Source organism: Danio rerio, chromosome 14 (genome assembly GCF_052040795.2).
Source record: "Danio rerio strain M-AB ecotype USA chromosome 14, GRCz13ab, whole genome shotgun sequence".
NCBI classification, from domain to species: Eukaryota; Metazoa; Chordata; class Actinopteri; order Cypriniformes; family Danionidae; genus Danio; species Danio rerio.
Window position 1 is genome coordinate 2,254,082 of NC_141034.1, and position 18,419 is coordinate 2,272,500.

General features: G+C 34.2%; 1 protein-coding gene across 3 annotated transcripts in view; it reads left to right on the forward strand.

Moving 5' to 3' along the window:
- The window catches only part of diaph1 (diaphanous related formin 1), a 173,759-nt gene that overhangs the window by 21,239 nt on the left and 134,101 nt on the right, over nt 1-18,419 (forward strand). For 2 of the 3 annotated variants that reach the window (XM_087281047.1, XM_087281048.1), the window contains exons 2-10: nt 10,185-10,346; nt 12,060-12,161; nt 12,337-12,467; nt 12,968-13,054; nt 14,404-14,473; nt 14,719-14,858; nt 15,007-15,112; nt 16,090-16,200; nt 16,404-16,522. In XM_087281047.1, coding sequence (XP_087137173.1) covers nt 10,185-10,346; nt 12,060-12,161; nt 12,337-12,467; nt 12,968-13,054; nt 14,404-14,473; nt 14,719-14,858; nt 15,007-15,112; nt 16,090-16,200; nt 16,404-16,522 — 1,028 coding nt within the window. Of the gene's footprint in view, nt 1-7,243; nt 7,271-10,184; nt 10,347-12,059; nt 12,162-12,336; nt 12,468-12,967; nt 13,055-14,403; nt 14,474-14,718; nt 14,859-15,006; nt 15,113-16,089; nt 16,201-16,403; nt 16,523-18,419 lie in introns of all 3 variants that reach the window. The other variant, XM_087281049.1, reaches the window with a different exon arrangement.

Below are 18,419 nucleotides of genomic sequence, written 5' to 3' on the forward strand. Positions count from 1 at the left end.
TTGTTTACTGTAAAATACCCTTGTTTTCATGGCTGTTTCACACAAACACACTCATGTGACTCACTGTGTGTTTGTTTTGGAGAGATGCTGGGCATTATGTGGTCACTATTGAATTATGTGCTTCTGACATCACTTCCTTTTCCTGTCACTTTTAGCCAAGGGAAACTTACACTAATTTTATTCCTTATCTTATCAAACTCATTTTCTCTTGCTATTTTAGTCCTTTCTAATGTTCTCAGCTTGTTTGCGGCAGGGTTATTATTACTGTTCATCTAAAGCTGAAGCTATAAACTGATTTGAGCAAATAAAAAGGATAGGAAAGTATTAATGTATAAAACCCCTTTAAACTGGTTACATTTCAGTAAGTTTCCAGAGCTAAATGTTTTGTTAATGTCATTTATTTGAACTTATTATACTTAAGTACACAAAAAATAGATTTTTTGTTTTTTTTTACAAAACATAATGATTAAAAAATAAAATTAAAAAATAAAAATTAAAAAATTAACTGAAATAAAATACTTAATAATAAAATAAAACAATCAAAATAGTAATGGTCAAATAAAATAATTAAAAAATATAAATATAATAATATATTTAATAATATTATTAATATATTTAATAATATAATAAATATAATTATTAACAATTTATTCAATAATAATTTTTGTATTATTATAAATAAATGAAATAACAAAAAAATTAAGTAAAAAAACTAGTTTTTTTTTTTAAAGAAAATGACAATTGCTCAAAATATACCAAATGTATTAATTTATGTAAAAATTTTATTTTAAAATAATATAATATAATAAATAAATAAATAAAATACTTTTTTAAAAAAAAATGTAACAAAAATATAATAATTAAAAAATAAAATATAAGAATTAAATAAATAAAATATAATAATAAAAATAAAATTATTATTTAGATATAAAATAAAATAAAATATAACAATTAGAAAATAAAATTAAATATATATTATTGAAAAAAAAACTAAATTAAACATAACACTTAACAAATTTAATTAAATGTAATATAATAATAATAAAAGAGTATATATAGTAACATAGCAATTGAATAAAACGCTTGTTTTTTTAAATCACAATTGGTCAAAGTATACCAAATGTTTCCAATTGATGTGATTTTTGATATCTAACTTCTCTATTGTTAAAACATTGATATTGTGTTGTCTAAAAAATCATTATAAACGTGAAAACATGACACCATTTTGGTATTTTTATGCAACACAAAAATGCTGTTCAACAACATTTTCATTTGGAATTTGGAAATAAATGTCCTTATTAGTTTACAAATGAATTTTTATTAATTATTAAATTTACATTTTTATTAATTTTATATCCAAAGCAACTATAAATTGTTAATCCAGAGAAACAGACAATTGTCAAGTGTTTTTTTTTCCCATAGCTTGTATTTTAATAATATTTTAATAATTTTACTTTATATTATTAAACATAATTAAACATTATACATTATATTTATCTATTTTTGCGTTGATTACTTTTAAAGTTGTATTTTAATTCCATCTATATGCCAAGACGAGCTCAGTGCTGATATAGTCTTGTTTTCATGTTGTTTGTTGAATTTATTGCAGCACTTTATTGCTTATTTTGCATCCAAAATAAGCTTCTGTTGCTATCAGATGATGCATTGTTGCATCCACAGCGTCTGTTGTCCTGGTAACCTCATTACAGCCTCCCAGACAGAGTTACGGTCGGCCAGGGTGGAGACAGGAAGTTTTGTTTGTTTAGTTGTGAAGGAATGAGTTTGTGTTATTGTGAAAATGAATGCAGCCCGCTCATCAGAAGCTGATCTGCGAGGGTCATCTATTGTGTGAGTGTGTGTGTGTGCAGCAGGTGCTCATTCATGCGTTTAACTGTTCCTCTGCGTCCAGCCATGCGTTAGCACTGAGAGCATGTCACCGAGAGCAGAGTGCGCTCACAGGAAGCAGACTCGTGTAGCTTAAATGACTTCCTGTTGACTTGTGCAGACACACACACACACACACACACTGGCTACTGTACATTTATTCTGAAGGTGTCAGTCAGAAGAGCAAGTTATGGTGTGTTTAACGGTCGTCAGAATATTAAATCCTTTGGATGTTTTTAATATTTAGATAAATTTCTATATTTATATGTATTTATGCCTGTATTACATCATCTTTAAGCCTGTCATCATATTTGTTTTTTGTTGTAGGACATATTGCACCAAAATATATTGCCATAAATCATATTATTGTCATTTTAAGACCATTTTATACCACTTATATAATGTCAGAATGACAATATAATATCATCTCAATGATTATTATACCCCCCGTTTCAGCAGGGTGTTTTCACACCTCTAGATTGGAAAAAGTCAGGAAAGTGGGTGTGTCTAGCTCTGTTTAGGTGGGAGTGTCAGGGGAGGGAAAGAGGGAAGGATTTGGATAAAAATGGGAGTTTCCATTTGGGCATGTGCTGATTTTCACTGAGGCAAAACAAACACACAGAAGCAGGGGAGAAAGACAGTGTGTTTAATGAGGGTGAAATGTTTGATACCGCACGTCGTATAAGAGAAAAAAAACCTGTGTGTGTAGACTATCCTGTCACATAACGCGACGAAAATTTAACACGACGGTCTGTAATAGTTATTGTAGTGATATTAACATTCATTCTTTCATTTTCTTGTCGGGTTAGTCCCTTTATTAATCTAGGGTCGCCACAGCGGAATGAACCGCCAACTTATCCAGCAAGTTTTTACACAATTGATGCCCTTCCAGCCGCAACCAATCTCTGGGAAACATCCACACACACTCATACTCCCAGTGCTGGATTGTGGCTGGAAGGGCATCCACTTTGTAAAACATATGCTGGATAAGTTGGCGGTTCATTCTGCCGTGGCAACCCCAGATTAATAAAGGGACTAAGCAGAAAATGAATGAATGAATAAACATTATTAATGACTCTAAACGTGACTTTATTCATATAATTTGACATATTTATTATGTTTCTGGCTGTTATTGTGCTGTATGGGTTTTATAGAGGATCATATTAAACACAAACAACAACACATTGAACTCTCTGACCTATTAAATGATATTATGCTGCTGTTTTGTGCCTTATATAGACTGAAACAATTGTGTGTGTGTGTGTGTGTGTGTGTGCAACCGCTTTTGCATGTGTGTCTTTCTTTGTGACACTTCCTCCGAGCGCTTACTGTGCAGGAAGTGGTTTGTCACACTTTAACGGGTGTGTCTGGTGTGGCCCATATTATGACATCACTTCAACATTCATACACACACACACACACACACACACACACACACACACACACACACACACATACATAAAAGCTTCAGCTTGAAAAAAAGAAATGGACATTTGTCTCCATGGAAACCAAGCTGACAGAAATGACCACACACACACACACACACACACACACACACACACACACACACACACACACACACACATGAAGGAATGTTCATAGTGACTTCATATCTGTGTCTATTTTTAGAAGGAAATCAGAAATACTGGTGCTTACACACACACGCACACACACACACACACACCTGTAGAGTTTGCATTTGCACTTGTGTGTTTATGTGGTTTGTTTGTTACTCATTGAAAATATGTTCAAATTTGAATACTGATGATTAATGGTTATTTTAGGAATATATTTAAAGTGTGTGTGTGTGAGAAGAGAGAGAAACTGGTTTCCTGGAAATTTACAAAACCTTCCCATCCACTGCACATCCATAAACCAAAATACTGACACACATCTTCCGAGCACAGGTGTGTTTCTACTATTTTACTTTCACATTGGAGAGAGTGACCGACTGAGTGTAAATTGCATTTGTACAGCATCTTCAAACACTAGCAATGCCAGTGACTTATGAGGGTTAAGGTTAGGGGTAGGGTCAGGACAATTAGCCTATCTTCCTAAAGTTTAAATGTTTTTAATATTGTGTGTTGCATGTACAGTATGTAATGCGTTTTAGACCGAATGTCATAATCATGAAGGCCCTTGTTGTGGTTGATATTCAGCTTGAACTTTGGATGTGTGTGAAGCGTCCCTCTGAATCCTGCAGATGATGATAATTGACTCATGAGGGCATGAAAACATTAATGCTTCCTGTGTGATTACATTGTGGCCGCAGTGTGTGTAACTGGTCTTTATATGGTGTGTTTGGGTGTGTCTATTTTAGTGTGGGTTTAGCTGTAAAGAATGAACTTTTCATTGAATGTGTGTGTGTGTCTCTGTGAGTAATTGAGCAAATAGATTTTTCTGATGTTTGTGCCATAGTTTCAACTTTGTGGATTATGTATATATGTATATATATGTATATTAAGGGTGTCACGATCCTCCAAATCCTCGATTCGATTACATTTTCAATTCTAAAGGCACGATTCGATTCGATTTTCGATTATGAATAATTAATTAATGACTAATTAATTATTTGTAGCCTACAGTTTAAACTACCTGACCTGCATGGTCTTTGTTTTACCCATAAACAAATCATACAGTAAATGAATAAAGGCAAGATACACACATAATTACCACCTGTCAATCACTTTTTCTGCGGGACTCGTGAATAGGCAGTGATCTGTGTCGTTATAATGGCGTCGGGAAAAAAGACGCACAACCAACAGGAACCAGCCAACAGTATCTGAGGTGTTCGCTAAAATGACTAAGTACAAGTGAGTGAAAGATTGAAGCAGTCCTCTGACTGCCTGGACCTGCTGTCTCGAGCGCATGGCTGTGTGTGCGTCTGTGTCTGTGTGGTCACGTGATGTGCGTTTTCAGAGGTAGAGAGGAAGGAGGGCTGCTCAGAAATGCTACACGCCACTGTGGATGTGGATCGTTGTCGTTCTAAAATGCCATTTAAAAACAAAGACAGTGTAAACAGGGTCTGAGTGTGTACTTTTCGCCAGTGGATTTGCAACGGGGGCGGGCGGAGGATCGCGATGCCGGTGTTGTCTATCGGACGAACCGTACATAATACGTACATAGCAGAGCTTCCAAAACTGTGTTTTTTTGTCGACAACATGAATGTTCTCAACATAACTCACTGGAAATCCAAAATGCTTCCACACCGGCGACTTCATTGAAAGAGGAGAGGGTTTAAGCTCTGTCGACGGGTCTCCTGCTTCTGCAGTTCAACAAACACTTCAACAAGCCTGTTTTTTCTCGCTTGGCAAGCCAAGCTGACGTGACATGGGGGCGTGGCAGCATCGACGATTCTATTTTTTGATTCGATAATCGAAATTGAGCTTAAATTTCAATCGATTTCGATCAAAAATCGAAATCGTGACACCCCTAATGTATATGAATATATATATATATATATATATATATATATATATATATATATATATATATATATATATATATATATATATATATATATATATATATATATATATATATATATATATATATATATATATATATATATATATTTATATATATATATATATATATATATATATATATTTATTTTTATATTTGCTCGGGGTCCTTTGCTGATCCTTCCCCTATCTCTGCTCCCCACGCTTTCCTGTCTCTATGTCTCCGCTGTCCTATCAATAAAGGTGAAAACCCCTAAAAAATAATTATAAAAAAAAAATATATAAATATATATATATATATATATATATATATATATATATATATATATATATATATATATGCTGGAATATTTAGCATTTCATTCCGCTGTGGTGACCTCTGATAAAATCAGAGACTAAGCCAAAGGAAAAGGAGAGAATGTTTCTTTCTGGTTTACCTGGTTTATGAAATTTGATTGATTGCTAGTTAATTTTCAGTGAACATTCATTGTATTTTTTTTTTTATTTAAATTGACTGTTTTATTTTATTAATTAATTAATTAATTATGTTATTTATTTATTTATTTATTTATTTATTCATTCATTTTTTACATTTTATTTACTTTTTGTTGAATTTAAATTTTATTAGTTACATTTTATTAAATTACATTTAATTTTTGCAGGATTTTTTTTATTACAAAACTGTGAACACTACTTTGACTGAATCAGAATGTACATGTAGTTGTATGTAATATCATACTGCATGCTGTGTGTACAACAGGAAACTATTAAATGCAAATAAAATGACCAGTAGTGTAAATAAGCATGCTTCATTAAGTTAAACTTATCACTCTTTTATTATAAATAATTAAGCACTCTTGCATTACAAATTTTAGTTCTATCTTTATTTCCGTTTGTTTCTGAATACATGATGCACACATTGCTCAGCAGAGGTCAGGTGTGTTTTGTGAGGTCAGATAATTATCTGTGTGTGGTGAATCATCTGGAGGAGCAGCACTGGTTTGTTTGATCACCAGAGAAACGCTTGTTCATCAGCAGGTGAATGTTTTTCTGATGCGGTGTGTGTGTGTGTATGCTGACCTGTACTGCCCTCGTGTGGTCAGACTCTGCTAGCGCTGCATTCATTTACCTCCCGTTATTTCCTCCCAAATCATCTCTCTTTAATAGCAGCACCTTTCTTTCCTGGGAAATGAGAGTAATTTTTTAAATTATTGTCTTGTATTGTGTAGATGTGTGTGTGTGTGTGTGTATATATATATATATATATATATTACATGATTGTAGATTTGAAATGGATCCGAACTTTACTGAATGATCATTTGTTTTCATCCTTGATGCTTTCCTCAGTCAGACCTTAAGTAAAGCTTCCTTCTTTCTTTCTTTCTTTCTTTCTTTCTTTCTTTCTTTCTTTCTTTCTTTCTTTCTTTCTTTCTTTCTTTCTTTTTCTTTCTTTCTTTTTCTTTCTTTTTCTTTCTTTCTTTCTTTCTTTCTTTCTTTCTTTCTTTCTTTCTTTCTTTCTTTCTTTCTTTCTTTCTTTCTTTCTTTCTTTCTTTTTCTTTCTTTCTTTCTTTCTTTCTTTCTCAAATTGTCAATTTTAAATGGTTTATTTGTATTGTATTTTATTAAATCAATATTTTTAATAAATCTATTGTTTTTGCATGTTTAATTAAGTGTGTTTGAAATTGCTAAATGTTTAATTTATTGATTACTTTTTGCTTTATTTGTTTTAAATGTACTGGGTTTTCAATTACTGAATGTTTTTAGTTTTTTCTGTATTTATTTCAATCTTAGCTCTTGCCTATTCTTCTTCCCGCTGTGTGTTTTTCTGGGCTGGGATTGTGTTTCTCTCTCTGCTTGTATTAGTAGTGATGTTTCTATCTCCTGCTTCTGTACAGACTCTCAAACGGCTGATTCCAGATGAGGTAGGTTTATACGTGCGTGTGTGTGTTTAACTTCGTTAACCGTGTCCCTTTCACCGCTCTACACATTTCGCCACTCATGTCTTCATCATCTTCACCGACCATTGTCTGCCGTGCACTTTAACCCTCACCCTCAACATGTGCAAGTGTGTTAGTGTGTGTTTGAAAGGGGAACGACAGAAGTGTATGTATGCGTATGTGTGAGAGAGAGAATGCAAGGGTGTTTTGTGTGTGTGTGTGTGTGTGTGTGTGTGTGTGTGTGTGTGTGTGTGTGTGTGTGTGTGTGTGTGTGAATGTGAGACAGCAAAATAAAGTGTGTGTGTGTGTGAGAGAGAATGTGTGTGAGATTCACAGTCTGTCTTCGCCATCACCCTCTGTTCACTGCTGACCTCAGATCAGTGCTTTAGTAGGAAACAGATCTGACATCAGCACTTACTGTTCACACACATTCATACTCACACACGTGTGATTTCTGCTCATTGTATAATTCTTGCATTTCCAATATTGACAGACAAACATTTCTGCAAAAAAAAAAAAAAAGTTATTTATTTGCAGAAATGCAGAATTAAAGGGAAAATTCTGTTTATCTCTGTATCTATCAGTGGACCGTTAATATTTGTGCTGTTGACAGTCCAGAACTTCATTCATGGCTTCATTGTAACGCCCCATTCACATGGGGAAACAGCGTCAACGCTTCCCATTCACTTTGAATAGGTGACATCAGGTGTTGTCGAACTGTATTGTGGATCCGTCGGCGCCGCTCCAGAGGCATTGCTTGCTGCAGAAGTTGGGACTTGCTCAACTTTTCAAGCGCCGACGGAAGCGTCAGCCAATCAGATCGCTGTATGCAAATACACCAGCTCAGACAGTGGCCTATTGCTGACTGAATTTCATTGGCTGACGCTGCTATGACGATCGCGTCAGCCCCAACTTCAGACACGCCTTCAATCAAGCGTTGACGCTGAAGCCCCGTGTGAATGGGGTGTAAATCTCTCAGATGTTTCTCCTGCTTTACTCTCGTCTCAACTTGACAAGATTCCTCAGAGATTGTTCTGGAATTTCCTCAAACGTCTTTTGTTCTCTTGATTGACACACTTGAGATAAGAATATAAAAGCAGTTAAAGATGAGATGCGTGATCAGTTCATGCTGCCATTGCTGAATGTTCAGTGGAGTTCATGTGTTCAGAATGAAGCGCTCCACAATGTTTTACTGCACACTGAAACAGAGTCAGACACTGACAGGGTAACTTCAATGCATTACCTTAAAAATATTAATTCTCAACACCATTTTTTAAAACCACAGGGAACTATTGCTGCAGCATTAATTCAAAATACAGTCTTTATGCATGTAATAATGACTTATTACTTGCTGAAGGTAAAAACTCAAGCATTGCATGATCTTACATATTAGTTTAAAGATGATCTCCAATGCAGAATTCACTTTTATAAGGGGTTTAAACCGTAAAACAAAAGTTAATAGTGGAAAAATCTCAAGTCTAAAATAATTATAATAAAAGTTTTGGTTTATTTACACTTGGAAATTCACAAAGTAGCTTCATGTGATCACTTCTGATTTCTTTATTTTATTTATGAATTGCTGTAAAACAGAAAGCCGAAAAACATTTATACTTTAAGTATAGTTGGTATCAACTTAAGGACGTACAATGAAAAAAATTAAATACATTTTTAAATAGTCAATAATAATGTGGCTTAACAAAAACTACAATTGTGCAGTGTATATCAGTGTTTCTCAACCATGTTCCTAGAGGACCACCAGCACTGCATGTTTTGGATGTCTCCTTTTGTCCATTACAGCTTGTTCAGTCTCCGCTGATGATCTGAATCAGGCGTGTTTGGTTAGGGAGACATGGGAAATGTGGTCCTCCAGGAATGTGGTTGAGAAACACCGGCCTATTTCACACAACACTCTCTAAATTGAACTTGGGAAAGGAAAAGAATTCAATTGCTGGAACAGAAATGTGGTCTATATCTGACAATAAAACATGTTTTTGGATATGTTTCCTAAATTTGCTCGAATGATTTTTTTAATATGTTGACCAAGATTGCTCATTTTGACCCATGCTATGTCATATTTTTGGGTATTGCAGAAATACTCGTGCAACTTAAAGTTATTGTTCACCCTAAAAATCAGAATGCGATCACTATTTACTCTCCCTCCTGTGGTTCCAAACATTTTTGAGTTTATTTTCTTTTGAACACAAAATGAGTTTAAAAAATGTTAGAAACCTGTAACCATTGACTTGCACAGGATTTGACTTTCCGACTATTGAAGTCAATGGTTACCGGTTTCCTGCATTCTTCAAAACATCTTCTTTTGTGTTTAACAGAAGAGGGAAACTCATGAAGGTTTGAAACTACATAATAGACATAAGAGTTTTAACATAATATAGTTTTAATAATTGTTATAATAACATGATAGTTTTAATAACTCATCTCTAATAACTGATTTATTTTCTCTTTGCCATGATGACAGTACAGAATATTAGACTAGATATTCTTCAAGACACTAGTATTCAGCTTAAAGTGACATTTAAAGGCTTCACTAGGGTAATTAGGGTAAAGTTAGGGTAATTAGGCAAGTCATTGTATAACAGTGGTTTGTTCTGGAGACAATCCAACACTAATATTGCTGAAGGGGGCTAATATTAAAAGAAAATGGCTTTAAAACAATTAAAAACTGCTTTTATTCTAGCCGAAATAAAACCAATCAGACTTTCTCCAGAAGAAAAAATATTATAGGAAATACTGTGAGAAATTCCTGCATCTGTTCAACATCATTTGGGAAATATTTGACTTCAGCTGTACGTAGTGTGCCATTTGGGCTGCAGTGCAAGTCTTCTTGTGCTGTGTGTTTGCTGTTGTGTGTGTTGACCTTTGCCCTTTGACCCTGTGTCAGCTGGAGCGCTTCACCAGCATGCGGACCAAGAAGGAGAAGGAGAAGTCCAGCACGATGGGGAACAGACACTCTTCTGCTGCGCAGTACGAGATCCCTTCCCAGAGTTCCTCACTGCACGAGCTGTCAGACGAGCACGTGCTGGAGCTCTTCGAGCAGATGCTGGTCAGTGTGTGTGTGTGTGTGTGTGTGTCCGCATGTCTGTCTGTCTGCACCAGTGTATGCGCATGTGGGTTTGTTTACATGTTTGACTGCCTGTGTGTTTGTTTGTGTCTGTGTGTGTGTGTTTGTTTTATCTGTGTCTGCGTGCGCTTGTGTGTTTGCTTTCATGTGTTAATATGTGTGTGTTTGTTTCTGAGTGTCTGTGTGTGTTTTTGTCTTTGTGCATGTGTGTGTGTGCGCTTGTGTTTTTCTTCATTTGATTGTCTGTGTGTGTTTACTGTGTTTGTTTGCATGTGGGTTTCTATCTCTGAGTGTGTGTGTGTGTCTGTGCTTGTTAATGTGTGTGTTTGTGTCCATTTAGTGTGTGTGTGTGTGTTTTGCATGTCTGCTTGTCTGCCTGTGTATGCACATGGGCTCGTTTACATTTGTGAGTGCCTGTGTGTCGTAGTGTGTGCGTGTATTTGTCTTTTTTTGTGTGAGTGTGTCTCTGTGTTTGTTTGTTTCAGAGTGTCCATGTGTGTATTGTCTTTGTGTCTGTCTGTCTGTCTGTCTGTCTGTCTGAGTGTGTGCCCATCAATGTGTGTGTGTGTGTGTGTCTGCATGTCTGTCTGTCTGCGCCAGCATATGCACATGTGGGTTTGTTTACATGTGTGTTTGTTTGTGTGTCCGAGTGTGTGTGTGTGTGTGTGTGTGTGTGTGTGTGTGTGTGTGTGTGTGTGTGTGTGTTTGTTTTTATCTGTGTGAGTGTGTCTGTGTGTGCTTGCGCGTCTGCTTTCATGTGTTAGTATCTGTGTGATTGTTTCTGAGTCTTTATATGTATATTTGTCTGTGTGTGTGTGTGTGTGTGTGTGTGTGTGTGTGTGTGTGTGTGTGTGTGTGTGTGTGTGTGTGTGTGTGCGTGTGTGCGCGCGTGTGCTTGTATTTTTCTTTGTTTGTCTCTCTGTTTGTTTTGTTTGCAAATGTGAGTTTCTGTCTCTGACTGTGTGTGTGCCGTTCAATGTGTGTTCATCTCTGTGTGTGTGTGTGTGTGTGTGTGTGTGTGTGTGTGTGTGTGTGTGTGTGTGTCTGCATGTCTGTCTGTCTGCAAGTGTATGCACGTGGGTTTGTTTACATGTGTGTTTGTTTGTGTGTCTGAGTGTGTGTGTGTGTGTATTTGTTTTTATCTGTGCGAGTGTGTCTGTGTGCATGCGTACCTGTGTGTGTGTGTGCGCTTGTGTATCTGTGTGTTGGTTTCTGAGTTTCTGTGCATGTGTGTTTGTGCATGCATGCTTGTGTTTGTGTCTGTGTGTGTGTGTGTGTGTGTGTGTGTGTGTTTCTTTGCATGTGTGTTTGTTTTTTTTGTGCTTGTGTGTTTGTTTGAGTGTATGTGTGTCTAAGTGTACCTGTCTTCGTTTGTGTGCTTGTGTTTGTTTTCATGGTTCAGTGTATATGTGTTTGTGTTTATGTCTATCTGTGTGTGTATCTGCATGTGTGGCTTTTTTTCTTGCGCATGTGCATGTGTGTGCACATAATTATTAATTAATGTTGAACTATGACTAATTAATACTTTACAAGCTTATTCATACCTTGTGAAATGTTAGTCAATACATTAACCAATGAACGATTATTCTAGAGTGTTAACGGTTTATTTGTGTGTGTGTGTGTGTGTGTGTGTGTGCGTGTGCGCGTGTGCGCGTGTGTGCGTGTGTGCGTGCACGTGCATGTGCGGGTCTTCAGGTGGACATGAATCTAAATGAGGAGAAGCAGCGGCCGCTCAGACAGAAAGACATCATGATCAAGAGAGAGATGGTGTCTCAGTATCTGCACACCTCCACTGCTGTGAGTGCACACACACACACACACTTATGTTACATAAAATACTGGAGACTCATTAGGGCCTACTCCCTAAGGCTTAGTGCCTTATGGCTCGTTTCCACTGACTGGTACAGTACGGTACAGTATATAATATATATGTGTGTGTGTGTACTGTGTGTACCGTGTGTGTGTGTTTCAGGGTAAGAATCAGAAGGAGAGCTCCAAGTCTGCACTGGTTTACATCCAGGAGCTGAAGGCCGATCTAAAAGACACACAGTTACTGAGCTGCCTGGAGTCACTGCGGGTGTCTTTAAACAACAACCCTGTCAGGTACACACACACATGCATACACGCATGCATTAAACAATAACCCTATTAGGTACACACACACACACACACACACACACACACACACACACACACACACACACACACACACACACACACATATACACTTACTGGAATCACTGCTTGTGCCAATAAACAACAACCCAGTCAGACACACACTCACACACTCTCAAACAAACACTGGAATTTTTGCAGGTGTCAGTAGAAAACACCATCAGACACAAACACACACTCACTGGACTCACTATTGGTGTTAGACACACAAACAAACACAACACACACATAATCACACACAGACACAAAACCAAACATAGACTCAGTCTAACACACAGAGACTCTGACACACACACACAAGACTCGCACATGAACGAACACAAACCTGAAAACTCAAACATATACTCTTTCACACACACGCACACACACACACACACACAGTTACAGAAATGTTTCTTCAGCTGATGGTTGTCTGTGTGTTTTCTCAGTTGGGTCCAGACTTTTGGAGATGGAGATGGTTTGGATTTGCTTCTAAAGTTCCTCAGGAAACTTCAAGACGAGAGAGAAGAACCTTTGTATGTCAAACTTTATAAATTTAAATCTGTTCTAGTGTGTTTGTGTAGAGTACACTGATGCAGTCAGTGTTGGTGAAACAAAAAAAAAAAAATGCCAGGAAAAATTATTTTATATCTGTATTTTTTTATTTAATAATAATGTTTTTGTTGTTATTATTATTAATTTTATTATTGCTATTAATTATGATTATTATATGTTTATGTATTTTTTTATTATATTTGATTAAAATATTGTTATTATTATTATTAATTATTTATATTTTTGATCATTTTATTTATTGTAAATGTCAATATAATTGTTATTAATTATAAGTATTATATATATATATATATATATATATATATATATATATATATATATATATATATATATATATATATATGTGTGTTAAATTATTTATTATATCTGTTATATTTATTATTATTTATCATATTTATCATTAATCATATTTGTTTTATTTATAATTAATTTTATTTGTTTTTATATTTATCATTATTAATTTTATTATTATTATTTTTAAAAATTGTGTCTTGTTAATTTTGTAATTTTATTAATATTATTATTATTATTATTATTATTATTATTATTATTATTATTATTATTATTATTATTATTATTAATTATAATTATTCTATATTTGTTTAATGTATTTTATTTATCATTTATTGCCTTTTTATATTTATAATATTTATTTACTTTATTTTTATTATAATTTATATAGCTTTTATTATCCATATATTATAGCTTTTTATTGGTATATTTACTATTAATATTTGAATTATTATAAATAATAATTATACATTTTTTGTTATTTATTTTACTTTTTATATTTTATTATTGTTATTTTATTTATAGTATTTTAAATAATTGTTTTATTTATTTTATTTAAATATTATTATTATTAGTAATACTTATTATTATAATAATATTTGTTTTAGTTATTTTATTCATTATGTTTTATTAATATTATTGTTATTATTATTAATATTATTTATAATTATTAGCTTTTTATTATGTATTTTATTTAATATATATTATTTATTTTATTTGTTTATTTATTTATTAATTATATCAACTTCATTTAATTATGTCTTATGGACAGACGTGTTTTCATTCTCACAATCTTATAATTAAAACTCCTTATTTGCAATTTAATAATTGTTCAAACTTTGCTGTGTTCTCAAGCATTGTTAGAATTACTTAAAATTACCTGTAAACTGGCAAGTAACTCTTTCATATGAACTCACCTTTCATATATGCAGCTTGGCGAGTGTTTCGTACAGTATAATAAAAGTATTTCCATCACACTAATTTCTCTCTCTTTCTTTCTCTCTCTTTCTTTTTTCAGGAATGGTGGGATTGGTGTTAAATGTCAACATGAAATCATCCGATGTCTTAAAGCGTTTATGAACAACAAGGTGAGCACAGATCAGAGCTCATACTGAACATTATTAATGTGTCTATAAGGGATAGAGATCGTAAAATGGTCAATAACCCTACCCGGTGTGCTTCTGGGAATGCAAGGTTATTTGCTTTCATGGCTTTGCAATCAAAAAATGTCCTTATAATCGAGGTCAATGGGACAAAAACAGCCCGAACATAACCAAAGAGGAGTCAGTCTGAACAATACACTAGGGTTAAAGTGTGTTGGTGTCCGTTTCAGCACGGTCTGAAAGCCATGCTGATGTCTGCTGAAGGAATCCCTCTGCTCGTCCGCTCCATCAATCCCGACGTCCAGCACATGATGGTGGATGTGGTGCGCCTGCTGTCCGCCATCTGCATCCTGGACCATCCTGACAACATGTGAGTCTCTGAACATCTCGGATACTCTGCTGTGTGTGTGCGCTTTGGGGCGGCAAGAAAGCAAAGCAGCCCTCAAAATCCAGTGGAATGATGTGAAAGTGTGTGATCTGAAGTGTTGTGTGTGTGTGTGTGTGTGTGTGTGTTTCAGTCATGAGCGTGTTCTGGAGTGTATCACTGAACAGGCTGAAGAGCATGACATCGAGAGGTTTCAGCCGCTGCTCTCCGGCATGCAGAAGAACTCCATCACACTCAAGGTAAAACACACTGACTGCTGAACGCAACACGACACACTGCTTTAGGACACTCATACTCACTCTTTCTGTGTGTGTGTGTGTGTGTGTGTGTGTGTGTTTGTGTACTGGTTTGTTTGTTTGTTTGTTTGTGTTTGTTCTGCGTGTGTGTGTTTGTGTATTGGTTTGTTTGTTTGTTTGTTTGTTTGTGTTTGTTCTGCGTGTGTGTGTGTGTGTGTGTGTGTGTGTGCGCGCATGCGTGTGTTTGTGTTTGTACATACGTTTGTTCGTCGGTTTGTGTGTGTGTATGTGTGTGCGTCCGCACCTGTGTGCACGTGTGTGCTTGTCTCTGTTCGTGCATGTGTGTTTTTGTTTGTTGTGTGTGTGTGTGTGTGTGTGCGTGTGTGTGCGCGCGTGTGTTTGTACATACGGTTGTTTTTTGTGTGTGTGTGTGTGTGTGTGTGTGTATGTGTGTGCACCCGCACCTGTGTGCATGTGTGTGTTTGTCTCTGTTCGTGCATGTGTGTTTGTTTGTTCTGCATGTGTGTGTGTGTGTTTGTACATACGTTTGTTTGTCGGTTTGTGTGTGTGTATGTGTGTGTGCCCGCACCTGTGTGCACGTGTGTGTTTGTCTCTGTTTGTGTATGTGTGTTTTTGTTTATTGTGTGTGTGTGTGTGTATGTGTGTGTGTGTTTGTACATGCGTTTGTTGGTTTGTGTGTGTGTGTATGTGTGTCTGTTCGTGCATGTGTGTTTGTGTTTGTTCTGCATGCGCGTGTGTGTGTGTGTGTGTGTGTGTGTGTGTGTGTGTGTGTGTGTGTGTGTGTGTGCATGTTTGTACGTGTGTGTGTGCGCATTTATACACGTGTTTGTGCATGTTTGTGCTTGTCCGTGTGTGTGATTGTTTTGGCATGTGTGTGTGTTTGTGTGTTGTGCATGCGTTTGTACGTGTGTGTGTGTGTTTGTGTTTGTGTGTTTGTACATGTGTTTGTGTGTGTATAGGCTGGCTGTATGCAGCTGATCAATGCCCTGATCAGTCGGGTGGAGGAGCTGGACTTCAGGATTCACCTGCGCTCGGAGCTCTCCAGGCTGGGCCTCAGAGACATGCTGAAGGTGAGAACTGAACACACTCAACACCTTCATTAGTACATCTACTCTTACAGATTTACTGTATCCCCCTTACATTACTGGGACAGGTAAACTGCTGAACACTAGCTGGAAAAAACACACAGTATTGAACATTTCAGTTTGTTTTAATTTACTCATATAAATGTCTGTGTGTGTGTGTCTGTCTCTCTCTCTCTGTCTCTGTGTAGGACGTGCGTGCCATCGAGAACGAGGAGCTGAAGGTGCAGCTGCAGGTGTTTGATGAGCAGGCTGATGAAGACACTGAAGATCTGCGCGCTCGACTGGACGACATCCGCATTGAAATGGAATATCCTTCACACACTTCACACCTTCATCATGATAAAATAGAAATAAAATAAAATATAAAACTTACAATAAAATAGAATAGAAATAAAATACAATAATATAAAATATAATAAAATACAAAATAAAATAGAAATAAAGTAAAATAAAATAGAAATAAAATATAAAAAATACAATAAAATAGAATAGAAATAAAATAATGTAAAATATAATAAAATACAAATAAAATAAAATAGAAATAATATAAAATATAATAAAATAAAATACATTTACATTTAGTCATTTGGCAGACGAAAATAGAAAAAAAAATAGAAATAAAATAATATAAAATTTAATAAAATACAATAAAATAAAATAAATAAAACAAAATAAAATAGTATAAATATAATAAAATACAATTAAATACAATAGAAATATAATGTAATATAATATAATATAATAAAGTACAATGCAATACAATAAAATAAAATTTAATAAAATACAATACAAACTAAAAAAATATTCTAAATATAATAAAAAATAAATAAATAAATAAAATACAATACAATACAACAGAATACAATAAAATACGATGATATAAAATAAAATAATAAGCACAGTTCACTGCTGTTCTCGTATGCCTGAGAGGATTTCTCTGGATCTCATTACAGTTCACAAACTGGCCGCCAGGTGTCTCAAAAGAGCATGTTTTTTTTTTACCAATTGTTTATTTAAATATTTGCGAGCTGTAGCCAACCCGTAGTTCACAGAGAGTCTTTTTGGCCACAACACAAGGTCCTGTCATAAAAAAAGAGTTAATAAAAATAATTAATAAATAAATTCACAGATTTTTCCAATTATTTCAAAACACTTTACAATAGGAGATATGCACACCTGTCAACATTGGGATGTAAAAATACAGGATTCACATACCTGCCAACATTGGGATGTTAAAGTAAGGAATACCTATAACCCCCATCCCCTCCCTCAAAAAAATAAAAAAAATCCAAATTGCTAAATTGTTCATGTTGAGCTGTTTCATTGTAAATTGAGTTGAAAAGGTCAATACATTAGACAAAGCTGCAAATAAATTAAACAGTTTAGCCTATTAAAATTAATAAGACTGAAAAAAATATGTTGAATTTAAACAAATTTAATTTAGAATATTCAACTTAATTTGTTTGTTTAAATTCAGCCCAAATAAATAGTTTACAAACACTTAAACAAAGTAAATCCAACGAATCCTCTTCAAACCATTTTTTCAGTGTAGTATAAAGAAATTGAATCAAGTTGTCAAATCTCTTGAACCTTTTCTTCACTGTATAATTTAAATATTCTGATTCAAGAGCAGCGAATGAACCTCTCATTTAGAGTTTTTGTTTGACCACATTAAATAACACTAATTATCAAATGCACAGATCTATAATGAAAGCATTCCATTTTTAGTTTTGTTTTTTTAATCTGCTTGTCCAGTTTTGTCCACCAGGTGGCATCAGTTAAACAGTAAGGAAATGTATATATGTGTGTGTATATATATATATATATATATATATATATATATATATATATATATATATATATATATATATATATATAATTTTTTTTTAAAGCTAATACCACAACATTTTAATGTCTTAAATAAATAAAATAACATATCTTATAATATAAAAATATAAGAAATATTTTAAAAATAATATAGTTATAATAATATAATTATTTACATATTTTTTGGGATATTTTGAGTTATTATTTCTGTTATTTTAATATCTAATAATAATAATTGATATATATGCAAATATTTTATATGTATATAAAACATTTAACAGAAATATTTACATGTACAAATTTTTTTTTTACTTATTGTACTTATTTTAAAAAAATATACTATAAGAAATATAGTATTACTATAAATGTCAAATGAA